Raw genomic sequence first — 25,727 nt, 5'->3', positions numbered from 1 at the left:
TAGACACATTACATGTCATTTGACTGATGCTTTTATCCAAAGCGACTTACAAAAGGTGAATTTCAACCATAAGAACACAAACCCAGAAGAACAAGAAACAGGAAAGTGCAATTTCATCAAATAAGCCGATTTACAACATGCTATCGATAAGAGCCATTATAAGTTCAATTTAAGTGCTACTTAAAATGAGAGAGGTGAACGTTGTGAACAAGCTCCTTCTTATTGCGGTTTTTAATTTAGAACTTTAAGTATGACCAATATTACTGCAGCAATTGACAAGCAATGGCGTGTTACCTAGCACCAAGTTGAAGCCTCTCACTGCAGAAAAAGAAAAGGCTTGACTGTTGAAAGAAAGTTTAATTGGATAAGAGCTACAAATAGAAGGAAAGCATTGTGGCGTTCCTGGAGTTGCATTTGGTTCTGGGATATTTGCAGCAAAGAAGTAGCGGTTACTGTAGAACCCAATGCTGCTTGAGGCCAATACATTAATCCTATGTTGATCCATGTTTCATTCATTACATTCATTAACAGCCCTTTTTTTAAATGACTACTCCAGCAATTTAAAGCCTCGACAGATTTTGGAGATAAAAAAACTCATCCTGTGTCATGAAGGGCCAATCTAAACTCACGTCAATGGTGTGAACTGTGCTATTGTGGTTCATATTCTGTTTTTGTTTTTGCACACACCACTCTCTCTCGTGTTGGGTTCCATGTCATCATGACACTGTTCTGTCAAAAGGGGAGCTGGGCTGCTGGCTGCGCCCTAACAAAGCCTCGCTCCGGGTTTCTGATATTTGTACGTTTGGTTCACCCAAATCATTTTCACAAATCAACTCCACTTTTATGATCTCTAAAGCCTAAATTGGCAGAAGGCAACAAACTAATACAAGACCCCCATTAAGCTGATGGAGGACTAGGCAGCGCGTTGACCATGGAATGTATAAAAGCAGTGGATTCAGTCATTGTGATGTCGCCCATCGGCTTGTGGACTGATGTGTTGAAGCCTGGAGTTCTGCCTTTTCGCCATTGCCATCTTGTTTGAACAGAATTGACAATATCTGGACTTACGAGGAGTGACACAGAGACACCATAAAAAAGGTTCTGGTAATGACCTGCCCTAAAGTATACTTTGCTTTGTGGTCCATTTGACTGGACCATAATTTACAAAAAAAAAAAGCGTAAAAAATAGAGACGATGTAATAGTCATTTTATCTTAGACTTCTATGCAATCTGACGTCTTGCCGCCTTGTGATTAGCAAACAGCCTTTTTAAGTAGATTAAAAATGGGCTTTTTATTACCGTATTTAATGTTGTGAGACAAAAGGTTGAAATCACTCAACACTTGTGTTAACCACAGACCTTATTTCAGGTATCGAACTGAAAACCCATTAAAAACAATTAACTTTCCTTGAGAGGGAACTGGAAAATGCCAAAAATGCTGACTCACTACTGAAGTTTTCAACCACTGTCAGGAGCCAAGTGGCAAAGGACTTGTGTGCACGTCACAAAGAGAAGAGTCTCCCCCTCCTCCTCTCGCTCTCACCCCATCCAGACATCGCAAGTCAGACAGCGGTGTCTGATACCTACCACCCCCCACACTTTTCCCCCTCCTCCATCTCCTCATCCCCTCCTCTCCCTAAGCAGCCACCAGCTGACCCCAATCAGGCACAGGGCCTGCTGTATTGTCTGGCTGGGCAGAACACAGACACACACGCCCACACACACGCGTTCATACACTCAGACAGGGGGTCAGAGCGAGATGGAGGCTGTCTGGTCTGCCTCTCGTCGACTCCCTACCCCCCAACCATAAAACAGCACCTCTCCTCTCCTCCTCTTCATCTTTGTTTCCTCTCCCCCCTTTCAGCCTCATTCGATTCGGAGCCCATGATGTACCTAATGCTTGTTATGAAGACTGTTTTGGAGTGGCATTTTCTTGCTAAATGAGCTGGCCTTCTTGTCGGCCTGCTCAACATCGCAGACAAATGGGCGCACTATTCGTTTTGTCAAGGAAAGAGCATCTTCGAGCTGGATTTTATTTTTAAGTGAAGGCAACGTGGAATTGTCCTAAAACGTATTTGGTCTCTAGGGACCAGCAGGGGGCGACAACTCTGTTTAGTGAAAAGAAGTCCAATTGAATAGAAGTCGATGAGAAGCCGTCCAGAGTTTAGGATCTTCAAGTATCATCTTGAGTTGTTTCAAGTATTTTTCAATACAGCATGATGTTCATTATGGTCCATTTATTCAAATAGACCATGAGTGCTTTAGGGCGGGGCTACTGTGATTGGCAGGTCGCTACAGTTACCACAATAGAATACGCTGTCTCTATGTTACTCCTTGGCATTTTAAATATGGTAACCGTTAATAGTTTGAAAAAAGCCAAATTGACAAACTCAGAGCTTAAAAATGGAATTGGGCAAACCATGGTAGGATCTAATTATTTTATATAGTATATGCTTTCAACACAGAAGCATTATAAGAAGTTCTATTAGAACTAGAGATGTTATTTTGGTAATTGGCAAAATCACAATCCAAATAATAGTAAAAATGCTGAATATTCTGATGTAACGTCTTCCTATGTACCAGTGAGGCACAGGCTTACGCTGGCTGGCGTTGTTTCATTAGAGTGAACACACACACTATTTAGTTTTTTGAGTAAACTTAGCAGCCACACCATAGATACGCCTTTTCTTTTTACTGACACAATACATTCAACTGCCTGCATTACTCTACAGAATGTAAGTTTGCTCCTAATAAAGCTATAAATCATTTGGAGATATGTTGCTTGAGTCTGGTTGTCATGGAAATAATAGCTGAATAATGTACAATAAAAAGCTGAAGAGACGATTCTCATGTAGGCTTACTGAAAGTATTTGACTCTGTTCAAGCTCGAGTGGCCATTTGTGTTCACCACTTTATGAGGTTCACACAATGACCGCACATACAGCCTTTCCTCACCGAACCAAGGAGATATATTTGTTTCTAAAATAGACTCATGTGGAATGGAGCCGAAGGCTTTGCCTGCCTTCTGTCAACCATCTTCACACCCGGCTTTCTTCCTGAGGCAGCCGTGGCTCCCGGCTGGCGTTGCTAACGACGATCAGGGCCCCGTGTTGCTTGTGAATTATTAATATAGGTCACGGTTGCGGCACCCGTTTGCCATCCAGGCCGCCATCGCAACACTTCCGCTTCCCCCAAATCGCTCACCTAGGCGCTTCCCATCTGTCGGTCGGATTAGCCTGAGCGAAGCTCCCTTTGCGAGGGTCTGCGCCAGGGTGAAACGGACCCCGCCCCGCCAAGACATTGTCCTGTGAGTGATGCCTATTACCTGTGATTTCCAAATCCTCCAACAAAAGAAAAGCTGCAAGCTTGACTGTTTGTCCGTCCAACAGATTCTGTGCGTCTGCGATTGTAATAAGGATTCCTTAAACACTTGTGCTGCACCCTGGGCTCCTCGTTTACTGCAATTATATTTTCATGAGACAGGAATCTTAATGGGAAGGGTTTATACTCCCTCGTAAGAAACTGGCTTCCCATGATTGTGTGTGTGTGTGTGTGTGTGTGTGTGTGTGTGTGTGTGTGTGTGTGTGTGTGTGTGTGTGTGTGTGTGTGTGTGTGTGTGTGTGTGTGTGTGTGTGTGTGTGTGTGTGTGTGTGTGTGTGTGTGTGTGTGTGTGTGTGCACTAAACAGAGACAGACATGCCACCTCAGCTGTTTTTCGTCTGCAGAAGCACAGCCACAGAGAGAGACTGCAGCTTCACACAGCATTAAATGGCTGTAGATATCCGCCTCAACCAAATATTAAGTCTGCTGTTCATAAATCATAATTTTTTTCTGTCGAGTAATTGAATCGTGTTGTAACATCTCAATGAAAAACGTTTCTCGTGGTGGTCCGGTTACACCCCCAATGATCCGGATCTGACTCTTGGCCTAAAGGTAAAGCCACCCCGGCAGAGAGAAGGATGAACAACAATTATCACCAAAGTGACCGAGTGTGTGTGTGTGTGTTTATTTGTGTGCGTGTCGTGTGCGTGTGGCTACATTGCGCGCTATTCGCCGTGAGCTTAACTCCCAGAGTGGAGCGCTCTGTGGAGAATAGAAATGGAAGTTAGAAGGCTGCGTAGGTGGATGGGAGGAGTGCGGCAGAGAAGGCAACAAAGACATGACAACGGGGAAGAAGAGAAGCAACTCTGCCAACTCTTGAAAGCAAACTTCAAAGTTCTTACGAGAGAAGGGCTTTGTTTGATGTCATCTGGCCGCTCTCATCAGCAAAGCTAAACATTAACACAACGTCCAACACATGAGAGGTTTCACAAAAGAAGGGGTACAAAAAAGTACTCTAAATGAGGCATTATATTGATTTTATGTCAATAAACATTGTCGTACGAGACTAGTCATCCTCTGGATACGTTGTGTGGTTACCTGGTTTTAAAGGTGGGAGACTTGTTGTTCCATTCACTTGCTTACTCATTATGTCTGCATTACAAAACCATCATTGTGAATATCTCGCAAAATCACCAACAATAAATCCATAAATACCATTCAGTCACAGGAGTCACAATTCAGTCACAATTAGGGGTTAGGTGTCTTGCTCAGAGTCCATTGTTTGCCATTTCTTTGATTGTAAAGCTTCCATGGAGGTACACACACAATAATCTGTACTTTGGACTTTGTATGCCTTTTTCTTCTTTCTCTTAAATAGACAGATATTACTTGGATATTCTTATTAGTCAATAGTTTAGACACACTTTCTCATTGAATGACAAAATGTGTCCAAAACTGTTGGTACTGGATCATGAAAATCTGGCCCTGCAACAAAAAATATTCAGCAAAGGTTTTCACTTCTGTTAATTTCTCACAAATCAAGCGTAGTCTACAACTCAGGAAACAGGCCTTGTACATGACCTTGTAACAATACACTGGGTATGCAATCAATGATTTGTGTCTCCAGCACAATTGGGTAGCAGTCTAGACATGGCATGCTGATGAAGCCTTTCTCTAAGGCGACAATAACGACAGTAATTCCATTCATCCATAAATGGGCCTGTTTGTTCAGTGTGGATAACTTGTCCATTGCATTTCATGTCTCAGACTTGTGTGTGAGTTAGAGCTCAAAGCATTAATCAATTAGTTAATGCCCGTGAGATTTATTTCCATATTGAACAACAGTGTTTCCCCTAGGTTTACAACTTTGGGGGTGTAATAGTAACCGGTCCGACCGGGGGATAAGAGTCGGGCAAGTAGTCACTCTGGTGCTCTCTGCCCCGCTGCTGTGAGCTCACATGCACATATTCACAACATTATCCATGTCCGTGTGCAACTGCTGTGCATGGAAAAAAATAAATGAATAAAATTTGGTATGGTAGGGGAAACACTGAAGGGTCATTTTTAGTTAGGAAAAACCTTGCCTCTCATGTGAGGAAATTATTCTTTCATCTCAGACAGATTTCAGCTGTTCAGGATGTTGTTGTTTTTTATTTTATTCTGGCATTCAAATCTATCGTCATCATTTTTTACCCAGTTAAGATGGTGCTGAAGGGCCTGAGACCGAGGTCATTGGGTTTAACCCAATTCTGTTAGCTCAATGGAAAGAGTCAAAACTTCTGTAGACCTGTGCTGGACCGCCTTCGGACGATGCTGAAATCAACATTAGTCCTTCACCTTACTGCTTTAATGAAAGGGAAGCAGTTGGGTGAAGGGGAAAACAGATACGATGTTGCCGCAGCATCCCGGATGCCCTTTTACCCCGAGGACTGTTTTTATTTTTTCATAAGACATTAGCTGCTCTCCATATCTACCTATCCTCCCCTCAGTTTGAACCCCCTCCACCCCCCCTCCTCCACCCACAACGCCCCAGGTCTATTTATACCTCTGTCCTTCCTGAAGCCAGCTTAAACATCCTGGTCATCTTCCAAACACCACCAGCATTGCTCCACCCCCTGCCCCCTCGTCGTCGTCTTCTCCTGCACCGCCTTTTTCTTCTTCTGTGGTTTCCTCTGTTTAGTCGGCAGCTGTTGCTCAGCACCGCACCAAGGTTCAACCGTCGGTCACATCAAGGGCGTAAAAGTGTATTTCTTTCTTTCCCAGTAGTTCAGTTTTATCTTTCATTTTTCTCCTCGTTATATATGGGCGGTATTGCCAAAAATCATATCGGTATGACTGTATTTTTTAAGTAATACAGTTTTAGGTCTTTGTTATAAATTGTTAGTGTGTTCCTCTGTTTTTGTCACTAATTCTGCCTCCAAGGCATTGGAAGGGGGGGGGTGCTCTGTTGGCTCGGCACGTTGAGACCGTATGTGGAAGACATGTTTACACGCCTTCGTGTGAGAAATGGGAACTTGAAGAGGTGGGAGACAGAAGAGATGATAAAAGTTTAAAAAAAAAAGCAGACCAATAAACACAGGGTGAGACGAGTGTAACTAAAAAAGTGCAAGTGATGGACATACGGAGAGAGGAAGAAAGAGAAGGGGGAGAGAGGATGTACAACAGTGAGTCATTGCAGAATAAAGTGCCACGCAAGCATATGTCGCCTTTTGAGGAGCCATCTTTTTCCCAAAATGGAAAAGAGATTGAACCCCCCCCCCCCCCCCTCCTGAAAAAAGCAGCTGAGCAGTTTAAATGTGAGTTATTACAAACAGACAGGGTGTAATTACACACCAGAGGGGGAGGCCAATTCTCTTTTTGAACACTGTTTCCTCATTGTGTTTTTCGATGTTCCACTTGTTATTATTTGTTTCTTGGTGAGGCGTAAAAAGGGGCCACTGTGTTGATTATTTCATTATATTTCCGCGCTTGAAAACGTCCACAAATTGTAAAGCGGTCTGAGGGCTTGGCATTCTGAACTGTGTGGAATTTGTATGTGGTTCTGAACCGGTGTCAGTTTAATCGTGATCCGCTACATGACCTCCATTAGGAAAACAACAAGAGAAGATTAGTTATTTCCATGAGTTATTCCGAATGCTTGGCCGCGGTGCTACTGGGTCCAATTCCGTGACTAAAGCCCAGAAACGTAAAACACGGCCACCGCCGCGCTGGCCAACCACCTTGCATTCCCGGGCATGATGGAGGGAAGGGAGGCACCGGAGAACCAGAACCAAGAAAGCAAGACCTGTGCTGTATTAAAGCTCTGAGGTTTTCTGAGGTGACTCTACTGCCGCTTTTGGCCACAAGTCATCTGCAGCCAACTATTTTTGTCATTATTATCATCGTCATTACCCAGTCTGTTTTTGTAATCCCATTATGTCTTCCTGAGCTCCCTCTGTTCCCACCCACGCCCCCCCCCCCAACTGTCTCACGGCCACAGAGTTTTTGCTGCAATCCCCGGCATGCGTTCTGTCTGGGAGGTGTTGGCGGCCTGAAATAATAAACCCACTATAGAGGCAACCAGTGAAATCACCTCTCCTGTGGGGTGTGGGGGGGTTTAGTGGGAGGTTTGGGGGGTGGTTCTATTAAATGCGCAAGGAAGTATACAGACAGAGAGCGAGAGAGACAAAAGCCCACTGGATTCCTCCTCCTCTCTTGATCTTCTTTTTTTGTCCAGTGCTCTGCTGTTTTTGTTGTTTCCTCTCTGAGATGAGACACAAGACGCTGCGCTTTGTTGTTCGTCTGCCTTTTAACATCTGTCCGTCTCCCCGCCGACTTCTCCCCTCATCCGTCCTCCCCCCTTTCCTCCTCCCTCCTCCATTAGCGCCAATCCTTGCATCCTGTCTCCTCTCTGTGTCCAGTATCTCTTGTATCCATTTTATCTTCTTTTTTTTCAGCTATGTGCTACTTCTACCCCCCTTTGTGTTCAGAAAGTCTTCAGCACGATTTCTTTTACCTTTTCCTGTCCTGCCTTTGATGTTGACCTGTAGAAAAATGCAGTGCAGAATTGTTTTCTTAGCCCCGCCCCCAGAGTGCTACGGTTTTTTGTCCCCCTTGATGTTGGCTTTTTCTGAAGTCTGTCTCTTGTTTTCTGTTCTTTTTATTTTGGGAGCTTACCGTTCTTCAATTCCAAAAACATTTAAACATCATTCTACCTAAAGTTCCACAAATGGATCTCTCTTTTGACTCAAACTAAAAGATAATCTACTCTGTCGTTGGTTTGTGAACGTGATCTGTAGAAGCCGTATGAATCTGCAGTTGGTCTGTATATGCCCTTGTGTTTTTATGCGTGCATCTTATTGGCTAGCATCCTATCTCTAATGCATCCTACCACTAATGCTTTCACAACAGCCCACTGCCCTGTGCCTGCTAGATGATGATGATGATGATAATGATGATGATGCGTACGTAAGAGATGTTTTCCCAGTCGCTATCAGAGCTGTCCCAGGTTAAAGCCACTCACAGCACGCCCCTCGTTACCCGCTCCGGGTTATTATGGTCTGTAGCAAAGCGCTGCCTGGTGCCCCCATTTACTACCAGCTATAACCCGCGCTGTCATCGAGTGGTTCCCATCAGCGTTTATGGCCTTTTGCTTGTTGCTTGTAGAGGTAATCGCAGGGCTCTGGGTCCAGGTCGTTGTCGTTTTATATTCGGACTGAACATTCATTTGCTACAAGCGTGTAGCGACAGTAGCAACGACTGACGGTTGTCCTTTTAAAATAATCCGCAAAAATCAGCAACGCGATCAGAATCCCTCATGGCTAAGGATGGCTCACACATTCCTACAGAATGCACAACAACCCCCTCAGTCCCGAACACTCATTCACTCTAACCATGGCCGACCCTGGTCAACAACACACCCGATACACAGGACACACACACACACACACACACACTTCAACCCTGACACTGCTGACCCTTCGGTCTGGTTCAATTACTCAGGGAGAGTGTATTCAGTCTAGGCTCTGCGGGGAAGGGGAGGGGGGGGGTTAGAGGTGTCTAGACGCTCTCCTGTCTGTCTGGCTCTGATAATGTACACACACACCTGAGAGACTACTGCGTGTGTGTGTGTGTGTGTGACATATTGAACCAGCCATCTGTACGATGAACCCTTTAAACACTGCTCCCTCCTCTCTGTGCTTCACCGCTGTTCATGAATATTACATCCATGGAATATTGATGATATTTGACTACATTATTATTATATTTATTACATGTTATCACTGAGCGCAGCATTAACCGTATCTTTTTCATGTGGGTAGAGAGGGATTTATCTGCTTGGCTCATCAATAAGTTCTGATGATAGGGCCTACCTCTGCAATAATCAGCACATAACTGACTCGCCGTGAGTCAGACGCGATAAAGTGCATCAGCAACAAGCGTGACTACAGCCTAACCCCAGCTGGTTTAGAATTGCGGGGGGTCTATGAGCAGAAGGTATGTTTCCATTATGGTTTAATAACCAAACATCTAAGTATGATTTGTGATTTCACATCCACACAGGGAGCAGAGTCTCTCCACGTACGCCAGGCTGAACCATTTCTTTTTACATTGGCACGCAAGACAAGTCAATCCATATTCATTTATCATTTTCTTGATTCAACTTCAGCTACAATGTGCTAACAAGTCCCCATTCACGCCAACTGCCTTGCCAAAAAAAGCAAATTGTCATACACCATAATGTTCCTTTAAAGCTCTACTATAAAATGCGCTGGCATGCAACATTTGGTTGCTTTTTTTCAAGTTGTGAAATGAAAACGTGGCGTAATATCTCCCGTCCCTATGCACAAGCTAGAAGTAGTTCTGCTTTTTAACGGCCATTTAGTCTCTGGGGTGGAGCAGAGCCTGGCTGCCTCATTCCGCCCTGTGCTGTGTGAGCGAGAGAAGAGATGGATGGATGGGGAGAGAGCAAGAGGAAGAGTGGAGAAAAGAGACAGAGCTTTAATTGTTTGTTCTCTTGTTGCCCACATAGTCCCCCATAGCATGTCTGGCACCTCTCTCTCTCTCTCTCTCTCTCTCTCTGAGCATCTCCCTCCTCACTGTCTCCATGTCTCTCCTGACCTCGAGATACCTAATGGGCTAGTATCCGACTCACTGCAACACACACACACACACTTCTTAGGGTTTCGTTCCATGTAGAGACTGAATGACTGTAGTAGAGGAGGGGTGCCTGTTACTAGGCTGATATCTACTACATGCTGTGTCTCTCACACACACACACACACACTCGCTGTAGTTGAGAGAGACCGTTGCTGCCAGGCTGATACCACCCGTCTAGACGTTACAGTGCATGTCTCCTGGGGGAGGTGGAGTGTGTGTGTGTCTGTCTGTGTGTGAGTGTCATTTTCTCTGCGCTCCGTCTCTCCTCACTCTTCCCTTCATTAACAAACACACTCTGCTTCCCTCAAAGTGTGCCAGTCTTTTTTTTCTTTTTTTTTTTTAAGAGTTCTCTCTCTCTCTCTCTCTCTCGCTCTCTCTCTCTCTCTCGCGCTGCTCTGCACACTTTTTTTGTATGTGTGCCAGCCAGGTCTCTGCAAAGGCGCCCTCGGCTGCTACCGGGCCCTGCTGATCGCAGTGCTGTGCCCAGGGGTTACTATGGCAACGGCAGTAATAGCAGAAAGGTGTGTGTGTGTGTGTGTGTGTGTGTGTGTGTGTGTGTGTGCGTGTGCGTGTGCATGAGCTCTCTGGGCTGCAGGAGTGGGAGAGGGAAGAAAGCGTTCTTTTTTGGATACTCTCCATCTCTCTCTTATTTCACTTGTATTATCTTACAACCAGTACACGTAAGAAGTAAACCTAAGGATTGAGTGTCCGGGACATTGCGCAGCACTTTTGTAACACTTCCTCTGTTCCTCAACAGGAAGTGCTGCATCTCACTGTAAAGTGCAGTTTTGATTGACAGGTTCCGGAACGGCCGTTTATTTCTTTATTTTTACGACTGCAGTGGGAGGAATTTGGGGGGGTTGGTCTGTTCCCCGTCCCGTAGCGAGGCCCGTGTCGGGCCTTTCCACAAACAGCTGCTGTGTGCCGCTGGGCTGCGTGATGGTGGCTTCTTCCCTCTCTGCTCTGAGAGGGAGAAGAGGCCTTTCCTCTGCTGCTCTCTGAATTAGCAAGCAGCTAGTGAGCCGTTCCCCCGGCCCCGCTGTCAGCACACATCCACTTCCAAACCGTGGAGCGCATTCTCGTGGCTGTGCAGCAAAGAAAAAAGGCTGCTCCTTTTGTGCAATCTAAAACCAGCCAGGCCCTGTTTTTTTTCTCACGGAAGTGTCCAAGGTCATCCAAGCTCAGACGTTCAAGCGATAACAATGTTAGAGGGCCAGGCTGACTGTAAGCAGCCTCTATAGATAGTCATTAGCCTTAATTTAATTTCAGGGCCAAACAGGGTAAGCCTCAACGCCCTCATTAGTCACTGAAGTAAGTTTCTCTCCAGCATTAATGTTAGCGGGTAGCTATCTAGAATCCTGAGGAAATCTGACCAGAAAACGCCCCAATGACTACAAACCTTTTGTAGTGATTATTGCAGGTATTAATGGCATGGATCATTGTGCCACTGTGTGCACACACACTCTTCATGCTGCTTACTCCCTCTTTCAGTCTTTGGCTTTTGCTTGTCTGGGTCAGGTAACGCGCCTCTCATAACTGCACACGGACACATTCAAAGTGTGCGTCATTGTGTAGTGTACAAGAACCTGAAGGCCCCGTAGTCCCAACCAAGACCAACCTTCCCTACTCCTTTTAAACTCAACAAAGGCAGCGCAGGCCAGACCCACTGCTTCTGCTCCCACATTTCACAATAAAAGCCCAAGACTTATAGGCATGTACACTGCGACTTATAGGCATGTACACTGCGCTGTGTACCAGAGGGAACTTAAACTCATTTGGCCTGAAAGGAAACTCTGTGAAATAGCATATACAACAACTAACCTCAGGTAGTTGGTCCACATTTTGTTGAAAAGTCCTACAAAGGCTACAACAAAGGATAAGTGATCCTCCAGTAAATGTCTGTACAGATGTTTGAAAGCGTAGCAGTGCGGTCTGACCGGTCACGTTCGCATGGTTCAAACAAACTCCATGGCCTCTCTCTCTCTATTTCTCTTGTTCTCTCTCTCTTTACCACAGCAGAAAATAAAGCCGTGGGGCGGGCGGCTTGCAACACAAAATGATTCAGCCTGCCGACGGAATAGGGACGCTGCAGACGCCGGGCTGATATTGTTTTGACAAGTGGATTAGTGCTGTAATAACATCAGACTGGTGCTGGTCATGCAGACTGCCAGCACACACACACACACACACACACACTCTGATCTCTGGCCTGTGCAGAGGCGGAACCAGGTGCATGCTGGCAGGATAGGCCTATCCTCCTGCTTCCCACACATCCTTCCTTCCTTCTCAACTCCTCCTCCACTGGCCCTCTTCCTCCACGATGTTCTGGGGATTGGCTGCTCTTGCTTTTATTTTGTTTGAAGGGTAAAAAACGTCCCCACCAGTAAAGACGGCGTTGAGCCTGGTTTGAATCCAATAGCCTTCCAGAAGGGCCGAAATATAATCGATCGAAAATGATTCCAATTGCGTTTGTTCTTTATGACTTTCACCAATTGCCTTTGGCAGCACTAGCAGTATGTAACTCTATCTGTCTCTCTTTGGCCAGACTGAAATTACTCAACAACTATTGCAATGGGAACATGCACAGACATTTATGGTCCCCAGAGGATACTTACATATCAACAATAGTTGGTGTGATTGCCGCAACATTGTGTAGAGGTGTTGGTATTTTCCTCAGGGATTTACTTTAGCCACTCTGATCCTCGGACAATTCTTCAACAGAACAGAGAAGAACATTTGTGAAGGTTCTCAACCAGATTCCCAAATGGGTCAGGACTTAAATATAAATACTTAAGTTTTAACTTCACAAGACCATTGAGAAGGGGTCACAAGACTGCATTGCTTGGCTTTAACGGTTCCCGTGAAATAACGATTGGAAACTAGTGGTAGGAGTTTTCACCTGCCCCGAAGTAAGCTGGTGCAGAGGGTCATGTCAGGTATTCAGAGCGCTCGCTTCTAAAATAAATGTGTACTTCATCCCTTCGCGGGCTTGTTAGGTCAATTTGGCTCTACTAGATCGGTGCAGTTTCTTTTCCAGAACACTCTCCTCTTTGTCCGCTGAGTCCCGCCTGTTTCACATTAGGTAAGTCATCTTGTGATGAACAGCTTGTAAAAGAAACTCTGTTTCAAATGTCTGGAGTTTTTTTTCATCTAGTGTTGCTTTATTAATCAACAGACGGGTTCCAGTCATTTGTTGTTTATTTAACACAGCACCACCTCACTCATCGTCTCATCACCTCCAGAGAAAAGGTTGCCGAGCTTGTTAGTCGTTGCTTGGCACTCAGCCCCTCTTCAGTGGTTAATGTCAGTTACCCAAATCTCATGTGATTTGTACTAGCTGGCTGTCTTACCCCACTCCTCCCCTGTGGCTGCTGTGGTGTGGGCAGAGGCATGTTTGGGTGGGTTTATGTTTCAGCCTAACCCTAACCCACCCTCCTGCTGATGAATAATCTGGGCACAATTACACAGGCTGGGAAGACGTTTCCTTTTTCTGTTTCTCCTTTTGCGGTGGGGTTTTCCTACCTATCCTTTTCTTGTCGGTACCTGATCCCACTCCTCTTGTTTTTAGAGGTGCATTACAAAATGTGCAGAGTTTTGCGTTGTGTCGCTAGTCTCACAGAGCTTGACCCGGACACATAAGGACAGACTCTATCATAACATCAAATGAGTGTCCAAGCAGTGAGTCAGAGGTCAGACTGGGTGCCAAGACCAGACAAGTTCAAGAGTTCTGCTCAGAAACAACCTGGACAAAAGAGTCTCAGACTGAAGTGGGATGGGGTTAGAAAGTGGCAAACAATGGTGAAATAGAAGAAACACAGAGACAGAAATATGGTGGGCGAGGGAGGAATGCGAGATTAATAAAAGCTGGAAGAGTTGGGAGAGTACATGTGGGAGAGAAAGACGAGGGTGGAGGGTTCGGCTTGGAGGAAAAGATGGAGGCAAGTGGCAATAAAGTAAACGTTCAAAGGGAGCAAAAAACAAAGTGGAGGAAACAATGAACAAGAGACCAGAGGTTGACGTGCCTGTGAGGCAGCGATCACTGTCTCCCAGCAGTGCCCAGATCTGGGAGGTCATCAGCGCTGACGCTGGTGCACTTTTGTGTGTGTGTGTGTGTGTGTGTGTGTGTGTGTGTGTGTGTGTGCGCCCTACAGAAAGACTGCAGTTATTCAGAATCTCTACAAAGACACCACTGTATGCTGGAACAGACACCAGAGTCTCAGAACTCATCTTTTTCTTCTGTGATCAGAAGCCTCTTCCCTGGAGAACTCCACAGGTTCATGCAACAGGAAGTTTGACCTGTGACGCCCTCTGCTGGCGGACTCGTGCTCACACAGCCAGTCACTAATGCTCAGTTAGTGCAATGTGTGGGGAAAGTTATTGTGGACCAATATGTTGTGACTCGATGGTTTATTTCTGGTTTGACCTCATCTGGTTATTATTATTTGAAACTTTTTTTTTTCATTTTTGGATTGACCGTCTGACTCTCAGCGTGAGAATTAGATGCACAAGTGTACGTATCATGTATATTTTTAGTGAGCATGCACACTGGCAACTGTGTAGGGCAAAGGAAAAACATCCTATCTTTATTTTTATTATTTTAAAGCTTTTGTCTCCAAATTCAAAAACGGCATCACTGGTTCTACCAGATCTTCATGAGCTGATGGAATTCACTCTTATGTCACTTCTGTAAAGATTACATTGGACACAATTTGGATATTCATTCAGTAGCTGTTCTGGAGCTATTTGATCCAATCTTTGTCTCTCTTTTAGCTCAGACCAGTTGTGGAAGACGTAAAAGAAAAATGACTAAGATGTGTTTTTGTAACAGCACTTTACCACAACATTTGAAATCTTTATTTTCCTGTAATTATTGAAGCTTCACAAAACAACTTGACAATGATCTCTTGACATGTCCTTTTTCTGGCGCCCACATCTCTCAATCCGTGCTAACCCCCGCCCCCTTGTTTTGTGTGTTTGTGCAGCTGAACTGGAGTTCGTTCAGATTGTCATCATCATCGTGGTGATGACAGTGATGGTGGTGGTGATCATCTGCCTGCTCAACCACTACAAGCTCTCCTCCTGGTCCTTCATTACGCGCCAGAGCCAGGCCCGCAGGCACGAGCATGCCCTGCAGCAGGTCAGTCTGTGGCAGACTAAAGATAACGACATGAATAGAAATAGCGTTTTTTTGGCTTGTATTTTGTAGTTCTTGCCACTGGATGAATTCTCCCCCCCTTCACCCTCACAGGTGAACTTGCTGAATCAGAGCCAGACTCTGTCGGGCGTTGATGTTTAATTCACTAACACTGCTGTCTAGACCGCAGCGACTCTGCAACACCCCCCCCCCCCCCCCCCCCCCCCCCCCCAACTGCCGACACTCTAACAAAAAAGCAAACACGCACAAACGCAGGTTGCCAAATTGCACAAAGGTACATTACATTACATGTCATTTAGCTGACGCTTTTATCCAAAGCGACGTACAATAAGTGCATTTCCACAAAGAGATACAAACTCAGAAGAACAAGTAAGAATAAGCAGTTTCAAAACATGTTATAGAAAAGTGCCATTATAAGTACAATTTGAGTGCTAGTCATTTTAAACAACCAGAAGAGTCGCCCCCTGCTGGTCACAGATCAGAATGCGATCTGTGATGCAAAGTCCTTTGAACCGGTATCTGAAAACGCGGATGACGGCTTAGTCTCCCGTTACTGCGCTAACAAACCCTCGTCTCAGTCAGTGCTCCGATGAAAACAAGGATTATGCAAACAGAGGCACACTTGTGGCAAAGAAAAGCCGCCAATGCCACACAAGAAAGTGACAAAGAGCCACAGCAAAGACCCAAGCATGTTGGCCCTCCTTTCCCCCCTTTTCTCTTTATTGTGCCCCTCTTTTAGAAAACGTTCTCAAGTTAAATGCAGACGAAGGGAAACAGCAAGTGTCTATGCTTTCACCCCCCCCCCCCCCCCCCATCAGTGAAATGAATCCAACATGAGTGTAACACGTCTTCAAACGCTAGTAATGACTCATATGTTAGGAACATGAATATGTGGGAAGCGTCAGACCGATTTGTAAGCCATCAGGGGACTTTAAATCCTTATTCTTTCTTTTCTTTGTCTCTTCTGTCTCTGTGTGTAGGACGGGTGTCTGTGGCCTTCAGACAGCAGCTCTCGACAAGGTGCCTCGGAGGTAAGCCCGCCGCCATGCTGCCCCCTCTTTCCCCATTGAACCCCAGCCAGCCAAGCCCTGTTCACTGTGGGGACGCATATGGAGCAGCGCTACATCTACACTTAACCAAAATATCTAGATAATGTGCGATTGTCCCAGCACTGTTAGTCTTACATCTGCATTCTCTCTAGTGACCAGCAGGGGGCGACACTTCTGGTTGTTTAAAATGACTTTTTCTCTTTTGAATGTATTCCCTCAGTAAAGATTAGTTTAGTTTCAAGCAGGGTTCGAAATGAGGGGGGTCTAGGGAGGTCCCGAACAAGTCATTAGGGACCCCCTATAAGAATTTATTTTCAGATTTTGGGGGGTCCCCGACAAATATTTGTAACATTAAAAATGATTGTGAAAAGGTCTTCAGTGACGTTTTACATTTATAACGATAATTTATTTATTTCCTAGCGCGATTGGGCAGCAATCAGGGCAGCCAATAGCATCACAGATTGCTGTTGTGGTCCTCCGGTTTAAACAGTACAGTTTGTGGCGCAGACACGTGGGTTATTGTTGAACGCGGCAAAAACCAAGCCTCACAAAAAGTGAAATCTCTCATGAAAATACTGTAAGTGCTTCGATTATGTTTATATCTCCATAATAATTGCTTATTCTAGTAAAATATTTGGAGTTGGTGTTCCTATATCAAAAGTTGCATTAACTAACTCAGATACCCAGTGTAACGTAATGATTAGAAGAGTTTCTTGCTGTATGTGCATGAAGCCAAACAACCTGCCAGCTAACAGCAGCACATTCACAAACATATTGCTGAAAATCTACAAAACGCATCACAAAGCCATTGCAGCGTTCACGATCGCATAAGTGAGCACTACATCACAACCACGTATGAAAACATGTATTCAAGAAAATATATTTAATTATATTATATTTTAACGGCCGGATAGCAACTCTGATTTCGGTGCCTTATTTAGATGCCAGGAACAGTCTTTATAGACATCATTATTATTATTTATAATATGAAGCAGAGTACACTAGAAAGAGAAAATCAGTGTTACTTACTTGAAAAAAGCTAGGTAACAATTTGCACTCACACTATGATTACTTTTTAATGTTTTACTACTTTTTTATTACATTCCTTTGTACTGACTGAATATGGCAACCCAGATGAACAAAAAAGAGAGAAAGGGATCTCCCTACTGGTCTCTTCCCAGCTTGTCTTTCCCAGTTGGCTGAGCTCATTTCTAATTGTTTCGTGGTTCCAGGAATCCTATCATGGGACAAAGATCCTGACATTTGCATTTCGCTTGCTTGTAAATATTTGATCACCCAGGAATTGGAGCTCGTAAGTGGCACCGGGTACGGCTGGCACTGTGCTCCAAACCGAATCACATTTGGCGTGTCCTCAAAGACGCGCTAGCACAGAACCGCAAACAAATGGCGGGGATCTGTTTGTTTGGAGCCGTGCATGCCAGATGCACGGTGGGAGGAAGTGCACTGGGACAACCAGAAACACTATGGACTGTATCTTTGATAAGTTCTGCCGCCCAGTCTGTGGCAAGTTTGGGTTGGCATTAAGGGCCACTTTGCACCAGAACAACCACGCCAATTTGGCTTTGGTTAATCACGCTGCCAGATAAAAGCCTTTTCTGTTAGCTGAAGATAGAGGGGGGGGTGGTGGTGGGGATTGAGACGGCAGGTGAGGGGAGACGGAAGCACTGTCGCCGACAAAGACAGAGGGACACGCAGCCAACGAGTGTGGGTGGCTGATAGAACGTGTGTGTGTGTGTGTGTGTGTGTGTGTGTGTGTGTGCGTGCACAAGAGGTGGGGAGGGTCGTTTTTGGTGCGTCATTAATCAGCAACACCTCCCCTGACACTGTCTAGACAGCCGTCTGAGTGGTGCCCTGCTCCACTGCCTCTGCTCCCTCTATCAGTGATACACCTTTCCCCCCACCCCCCTCCCTCCCTCTGTCTGCCTGTGTGTCAGTCTGGCTTCATACTTTTTCTTTGTCTTTATCTTCACAGCTCTCTCTCTCTCTGTCTATCTCTCTCTCTCTCTCCCTCCTTATCTCAGTAGCCTTTCTTTTTAATCCTTTCAGTTCCGCTTTCTCTCTCTCTCTCTCTCTCTCTCTCTCTCTCTGTGACTCCATTTCAATTGCCCCAATCCTTTACCCCCCCTCCACACACACACACACACGTTTTTCCCTGCAGTCTAGTCTCTTCATCCATGCTGCCTTGTCAGTGGGGGTTGAGTATTAGAGGCACAGTTACTAATTGAAATGAGCTCGCTCTGATAATGACTTGCGCTACAGTAGAGCTGTGATGAATCACAGTCGCAGTCTGTGGAGTTAATTGAGGTGAACATCTCTGACAGAGGCCGGAGGAGGAACCAATATGTTGGATGTGGTCTGATCCTTGAAGGCTATGTGGCCCTTTTTTCCCTTCACTGTAATTACAAGGTTATGTCTTTAATAATGAATTGGGGATTCATAGGTGAGAGCTGTTGCTGCAACGGGATCATCATTCCTTGGAATTAAGCCGATAGAGGGGAGGGCGGTGGGCAAGGGGACGGCAGGAGTCCTTATATTGAATTCTGTGAGAGGTGTGTGTGTGTGTGTGTGTGTGTGTGTGTGTGTGTGTGTGTGTGTGTGTTTTTAATTAGTTAGGTACACCTCCATTTCTTGTTAACACAAATTGGTAGACGTGGAAAAGATGTCTTGATGAAGTTCAAATCAAGCACCAGAATGGAGAATATATATTAGTATTATGTACACTACTTACTGGATTGAACATCAAATTTTGGTATTGTATGTAATCCCTTCTTCCTTCGTCTCTCCTCCTCTCAGGTGTTGTATGCCCCCCATGCCAGGGATCGCTTTACTGCTCCCTCCTTCATGCAGCGTGACCGCTTCAGTCGCTTCCAGCCCACCTACCCCTACCTGCAGCACCAGATCGACCTGCCGCCCACAATCTCGCTGTCGGATGGCGAGGAGCCACCGCCCTATCAGGGGCCCTGCACCCTGCAGCTCCGCGACCCCGAGCAGCAGATGGAGCTCAACCGCGAGTCAGTGAGGGCGCCGCCCAACCGGACCATCTACGACAGTGACTTGATCGACATGGGGGGTGGCGGCGGCCTGTCAGGGGTGGGGTTAGGAGGGGGGGGGATGGTAGGAGGCGGCCCGAGGCCACCGAGCAGTAACTCGGGCATCAGCGCTACCAACTCCAGCAGCCACGGGCGCATGGAGGGGCCCCCGCCAGCCTACAGCGAGGTGATGGGCCACTACCCCGGCTCGGCGTTCTATCTACACCAGCACAGCAATAACCAGAGGGTGGGGGGGCCAGGGAGCAGGACGATCCAGCAGCAGAGCCAATCAGAAAGCACAATAGTACCGGCCAAGGCCAAGGATGGCCAACCGGAGGACCTGGTGTGAAGAGAAGAGAAGGGCAGACTGAAAGCTGCCTCTCCTATTCACCCCAGATCACCTGTAAGCAGTGGTCTCTCTCTCTCTCTCTCCCTTCCTCTCTCTCTCTGTCTCTCTCACGTCATCTCTCCACACTCCCATGCACAACTAAACAAAACAAGGAAAAAGGAACTAGGAGTTGGTTTCCTTTCAGTGTCTTTCCTGATGTGAGGCATTCAAACAGCTGGCCCAGCTGGGGCAGGATGTATCCACTGCATGGAGAGGGTTTCTCCCTCCTCAGGAGAAAGAAACGGCTAGCACAAATTTAACAATTTGCGCTTCTTTTTTCTTCGTTCCATTGGGTGACTGCTCTGTACCTGTGGAACTAAGCATGAGTTTTTCTTTTTTTGGGACCGGGATCTGTGCACAAAGCGAGAACTGAGAATCAAGGACTTATAGAGAACAAAACAAGAGACTCACAAACCCAAATCTTAGTGCCAAGGTTCACAAGGAAGCAAAGCAAAGTGTCTGTGCGGGGGATGACTCATTCTAACATTCAAAACACAAAAAAAGTTATCTAAAAGTTGCACTATCTTTTTGTTGTAAAAGAGAAGAGGGAAATGATGCTATGTGATGATGATGATGTGTCCTTTTTTCTGTTTTTTTTTTTCTTTTGTCCTTTTCATGAATGGATTGACTGACTGAACTTTGCCTCCAAAGTTGTTTTAAGCAGTTGGGAGCAACACAAAAAAACAACAACAAAAAAAGTATTATAAGCTTATGTCCTTCCGTTTTTTGAAAACAGCAAGATATACTCGTACCCAGCCTACAAAACGTCTGTCTGCTTGCACCACATAGTGAGACTTAGTAAGAGGACAGCCTTGTACTGCTCACGCTCCAGGAAGGACTCGGCCTGCTGACCGGCCTGCTGGGTGGACGCAATATCGCCCGCTTCCATTCTTTCTTTCTTACAGGATTTGGAGATGGGTTCTCCTGGGCCACAGCAGCTCCTAAGGTCTTACAAAGAAAGAGAGCTGCTTGGCCAGGCCCAACACGCCCCGCGCTAACAAGTGACGTCAACCAAGAAAAACATAACTCCGTTACAGTAATAACAGCAAAACATATCTGAGTGTCCACCCAGCAGCGCGGCCGCAGCGGACCTTTCACTTCTTCTACTCTGTTCCCCCGACATCTGAGCACCTTGACGCCCCGCCTCCCCTCCTCTCACCGCTCATCTCGACATGCACAGTGCATTCTGCCAACAACCACACTGAACATGACACCCCACCCCACCCCAACCCCCCCCCCGAACACAAAACAGAAAAAAGGCTCTCCGTCTTCATGTTTCTAACACACACACACACACACACACACACACACACACACACACACACACACACACACACACACACACACACACACACACACACACACACACACACACACACACACACACACACAGACAGATACAACAGGCCAGGACGGCACAAAGGGAAGACTCCTGTCTGCGTCTGCCAGCACAGCAATCAGGCTCTAAACCAGAAAGTGTCTGAGGTCGAAGTCAAAGGGCTAAGGGATGATGGGTCCTTTTTTGTAGAAGAAAAAAAAACATTTTTAAAAATTGAGCTTTTTTCTCTGCTCATTGTTGCCTTCTCTGCTCTTGCGCTTTTCTCTGTCCCTCCCTTATCTGGTTTGCATTCAACACCAGTGCCCCCTTCCAACCTCAAGCTTGATTACACTGCACCCCCCACCTCCCACACCTTCCACCTCTTCTGTTACGTTGAAGTGAAGCAGAGTCCGCCAAGCCCTTTAAAGTGGAGCCCTTGTTCGACAGTGTGCTAGTTTCCTTGTGTGTGTTGGTTAAAGCCGGTTAAAACACAGAAAAGCACTTCGTGTGTGTGTGTGTGTGTGTGTGTGTGTGAGTGAGAGAGATTCAGTAATTAACTTCTAGTTCTGAGCTTAGATTTTTAAGGACATTTTTGTTATTTGGCACTGCTCATATTTCCACATCATTACCAAGCCAGAGCTGCATGATGTTGGTTGTTGTTGTCGCGGTGCATAGTCCAGTGTTCTTCATGCTCTCTGTCCCTCCATGCAACCAAACAAAGCAAAGGAAGAAGCTGTTAAGACATCCAAACGAAGAGGCCTATGGCTTTGTGTCTCTTCCAGGCGTTTCTTACTGTCAACAAACCCCAACAAGAAGACAAGAAACCTGCAGACCAGCGTTCCAAAGCTTCGATACACACCATACATACAATTTTATTTGTACAGCACATTCCAACAATGTGGCAATTCAAAGTGCTTCACATAAAACCATTAAAACCATCCAAACACAAAGCAAGGAGATTTCAAAACAGTTAAGAACATTGTGACGTAAAAGAAAAAGTCATTAATAAGATAAAAAGACTTTGTTAAATTGGGAGAAATTTGCAGTGTAGTTGAAGTACCAACATTCCAAAATGCAGACCTGCAGCTGCTAGTAGGATCAGTCCCTGCTGGTTTGCGTCTTTTTGGGGGATTGATGGCACAAAAAATTTAAAAAAAAACAGTCGTCTATTCTAATCTGCCGTGGCATCCCAAAGTGCATCGTTAGCACGTCAGCCCATTGTTAATCCTCTTCATGATTTCCTGCCCCCATCTTTAGAGACATTCCCACTTCTTCTCCGCTGGCACCAGTTGCAGCCGGTGTGAAGTTGCTTGATGCGACATTAACGAGCATTCAGAGACGGAGCAGGGACAAATTAATCAGATCTTTGGTGGTGTGTGTGTGTGTGTGTGTGTCTGTGTGTGTTACTACATCGTTGCTGCTATTGCTGTTGCTGCTACTGCTTATATTGTTGCTACTGCTGCTTCTCATGACCCCGCCTCCCTCTCCGCCTCCCTTCGTCCATCTCGTCCTGCAAACTCATCCGGAACTAGGAATCTAGAGCCCGACCCTCTGCAGTCAGAAGCATAAGTACTGAGACAAGTGTTTTCCCTCTGTGCGACACACCAAACACACACAGAAACAATTGTCCCAACACTTTGGCCTTTGACTGCACAGACGTTTCCTCTTCCTCCTCCTCCTCCTCCTCCTCCTCCTCTCTGGTCTCTTTGCCGCCTCGTTCTATCTGTGCAGTCATAGCTTGTAAATTGAGGATATAAAGATGAATTTTATGTTTTCTACAATGAGGTTTTGCATGTTACTATTACGTGAGTAAATAAGGTGCCTAATGTTCATGTTTGAGCAGACCACACCTCAGTCAAACTGCTGCTGGGAATCCCTCGCAGGCGTAGCCGGTGGACGGAGGTCACGACCCGTCGGGGCTTCTCACTCGCGCTCCTGAGCTTACAGCCCCGCGCCTGGAAAACACCCGTTTAACCCCAGCGCCACACACACAGCTGTACATTTTGGTGCCCGTTTCCACGTCAACAAAAAGGCAGAAGCGGCGTCCGGTGGGCCGGACGGAGGCGGCGGCGGCTGAAGCCATTTCCACCAGCAGTTTGCCCGGGTGTGGAGCAGACATAGGAACCCACACTTGCACTCAAAAAAGCTCCCACCTTCGTTGTGCCTCACTTCCAACGGTGCTTTTTTCAGTAGTCTGTCTTTCTTTGTTTGTTTGTAAGGTGCTGTATATAACTTGAATATATTATGCACATATCCTGCCCAATGGGTAGAAACCACACACAAAAAAGATGTGAATAATGTAATATAATGTATAGACAATATAAGAATTTTAAGAAGGCAGCATCAAATTTGTGAACGCCTACAGTTAAAAAGAAAAAAGTTGCTTTGTCTCTTTCCTTTTTTATGAGAAAACCTGGTTTGCAAAGTATGCTTAAAATATGGCTGCAAAGCAAATCCAACTGACTACTTGACTAACTGATATTTTGCTATCAATAACAGTCAGTGGTAAGAATGAAATAACTTCTGTATTAAGGGAGGGGTCGCGATAGGATATTATTCACTTGTTTATGGGAAGCTTTTCGCAGCGCTCGCCGTCATTTGGACCCCGGCTGGTGGTTTTTCTTTTTCAGCCCGACCGACTAACAAATGTAAAGTTCTTTTAAAGAAAAGCAAGCACTGGTCAGTTGCTGTTTAACGCCACGACTTCAGACGGCCCGCTTAGATTTTCTACTGGGGGGGGGGGGGGGGAGGGGGTGCGTATCACATGACCACTGCACACGAGGGACCGTCAGAGCTTCCCAATACGAAAGGAGCCTGTGTCGTACTCTTAGACCTTTTTTCTTTTAGTTACCATTCAGCAGTCATTTTGTATATCTGCCAAAGTTGAAGAGCACCGCTGACGTGTGAGAGAAGAAAGAATTCTGTTCCATCTGTCATTTAACTTTCTTACTATTATTACTATTATCGTTTTATTTTTTTACATTGCAAATGTTATATGTGGCTCAATATATTGAAACGAACGTCACGTTTAACCTGCAGTCGTTTATTTACAGTATGTACGGAGAATAACTGTACGATAACAGAGCATGTTCATTCTTATCTGTAGACTGTGTACATTTTCCTCTTCAAGCACCAAATATGTTGCAGTCGTGCAGTTTTGATTCATTTGGAAAAATAGTCTCTTATATCGTAACTCTGGCTGCAGCGCCGCTGGGCCTCCTTAAAGAACTTTTTTTTTTTTGTCTTTGTTTCCTGCACTAGCTTGAAGAAACTAACTGGGGCTCGGACTCATTTGTATTCGAACCCGCCCCCCCCCCCCCCCCCCCCCCCCACCCGCCCCTCCGCCCGCTCTCTCCACTTCTCAGAAGTCTGTAATCAACTGCTGACCACAGGTAGCTGTTTTTATCGTTGCATATTTTGATAGTGATGAGAATAATAACAACTCAACAGTTTGGTATTGTCTCTGTCTCCACGGTTACCATAGGACTGCTTCCATCATGGGTTTTGTATCTTCCGTTTGCTTCATTTACGAAACTCCTCTCCCCTCTGTGCTGAACTACATATCTATATATATATATAGATATATATATCTATATATATATAGACATGTGTGTCCAACACGCAGAGGTAAAATTGTTGTGTATTTTTTGCCTCTTTTTATTTAAGCAATTGTGATGTAATAGGTTTTAGGCCTAAGGTCTGTTATTGCAATACTTTTACAGAAAAGACTAGAAAAAAAAAATCAAAAAATGTTGCTCTAAGTGCTGTTGTAGTCAAAGATTTTATGCTTGTACTTATGCTGTAGTCAAACTGCAGCGTAATGAATAAAACTTTAAAAGTGATGACTCGGGTGTCCTGTCAGTGTGTTTTTCCCTCCCCTGGTCTTCTCTGGGTGGTGAGGTTTTGTCGGCTCGGATGCAGTAAAGCAGCATGACGGATCCCAACGTGCTTTACAACTGAAACCATCTCCATCCTAAACACAATGACTACGGGTGATGTAGCAAACATTGGCACTAGATGTAAAATGTTGTCACCATGTGCTTTGAGCTACATGCTAACATCAGGATGCTAACGTGTTTAGCAGGTCAAAACCATGTCCACCGCCTTAGGTCAGCCTTTGCTGTCCATGTGTGACCCACCACCTAAAGTGGGTGAGGGCAGCTCTACTTACCCCGACAGCGGGGTGCACTTTTTACAACCATGAACGGCCGGCCTGTAGACGTATGAAACACACCCGTGTGGTCACAGGGAAAGACGTGGCTGGGTTTAGCAGAAGGCCAGAGGTCGGCTGTGTGACCTGCTTTAAGCATGTCACATGACATGGGACATGAACAACTGCCTCCTGGGTGATCGTCCTGGCTTTACCCATCCATCCCGAGCCCCGTATCAGTGGATGCTGTCTCTTTAAAGTACCCCCCGCCCCCCAGACCCATCCCGAGAGAGAGGGAGCTGTCGTCCTTGTGAACCTGGGACTGGAAGTTGCCAACTCGTCCAAATCGAGGAGTAAACAAGATCAAGTTTTCCAACGAATGTGACCTTGACAACAAGCTTCTTGACACTTGAGTCGTGTTCAGCCAATGACTCCCACCTGAGGAACACAGGCTGTCTTTACCTGTAATATTTAGTGGAATAGCGGCGCCGCTCTGTCCTCCGTGTCTTACTCCCAGTGGGAGGACGGACAGGTGTTTGTGGCAAGGCGCTGTTGACTGCATAAACAGTTGCTCATTAGTTTGGACAGCAGAGGACATTGTAACTCACACACATGGTGTTCCACCAAACAATACCCGCATATTTACATTTAGATAAGG

General features: G+C 45.7%; 1 protein-coding gene across 3 annotated transcripts in view; it reads left to right on the top strand.

The window, feature by feature from the left end:
- Positions 1-20,153, top strand: part of ldlrad4b (low density lipoprotein receptor class A domain containing 4b) — a 142,143-nt gene extending 121,990 nt beyond the window's left edge. For all 3 annotated transcript variants that reach the window (XM_037453077.2, XM_037453076.2, XM_037453078.2), the window contains 3 exons: positions 14,942-15,096; positions 16,095-16,145; positions 18,978-20,153. In XM_037453077.2, coding sequence (XP_037308974.1) covers positions 14,942-15,096; positions 16,095-16,145; positions 18,978-19,562 — 791 coding nt within the window. In that variant the 3' untranslated portion in view covers positions 19,563-20,153. The remainder of the gene's footprint in view (positions 1-14,941; positions 15,097-16,094; positions 16,146-18,977) is intronic.
- The last annotated feature ends 5,574 nt before the right edge of the window (positions 20,154-25,727 follow it).

The sequence above is a fragment of the Pungitius pungitius genome, chromosome 11 (genome assembly GCF_949316345.1).
Source record: "Pungitius pungitius chromosome 11, fPunPun2.1, whole genome shotgun sequence".
Taxonomy (NCBI): Eukaryota; Metazoa; Chordata; class Actinopteri; order Perciformes; family Gasterosteidae; genus Pungitius; species Pungitius pungitius.
This window is presented reverse-complemented; position numbering and strand designations above follow the sequence as displayed.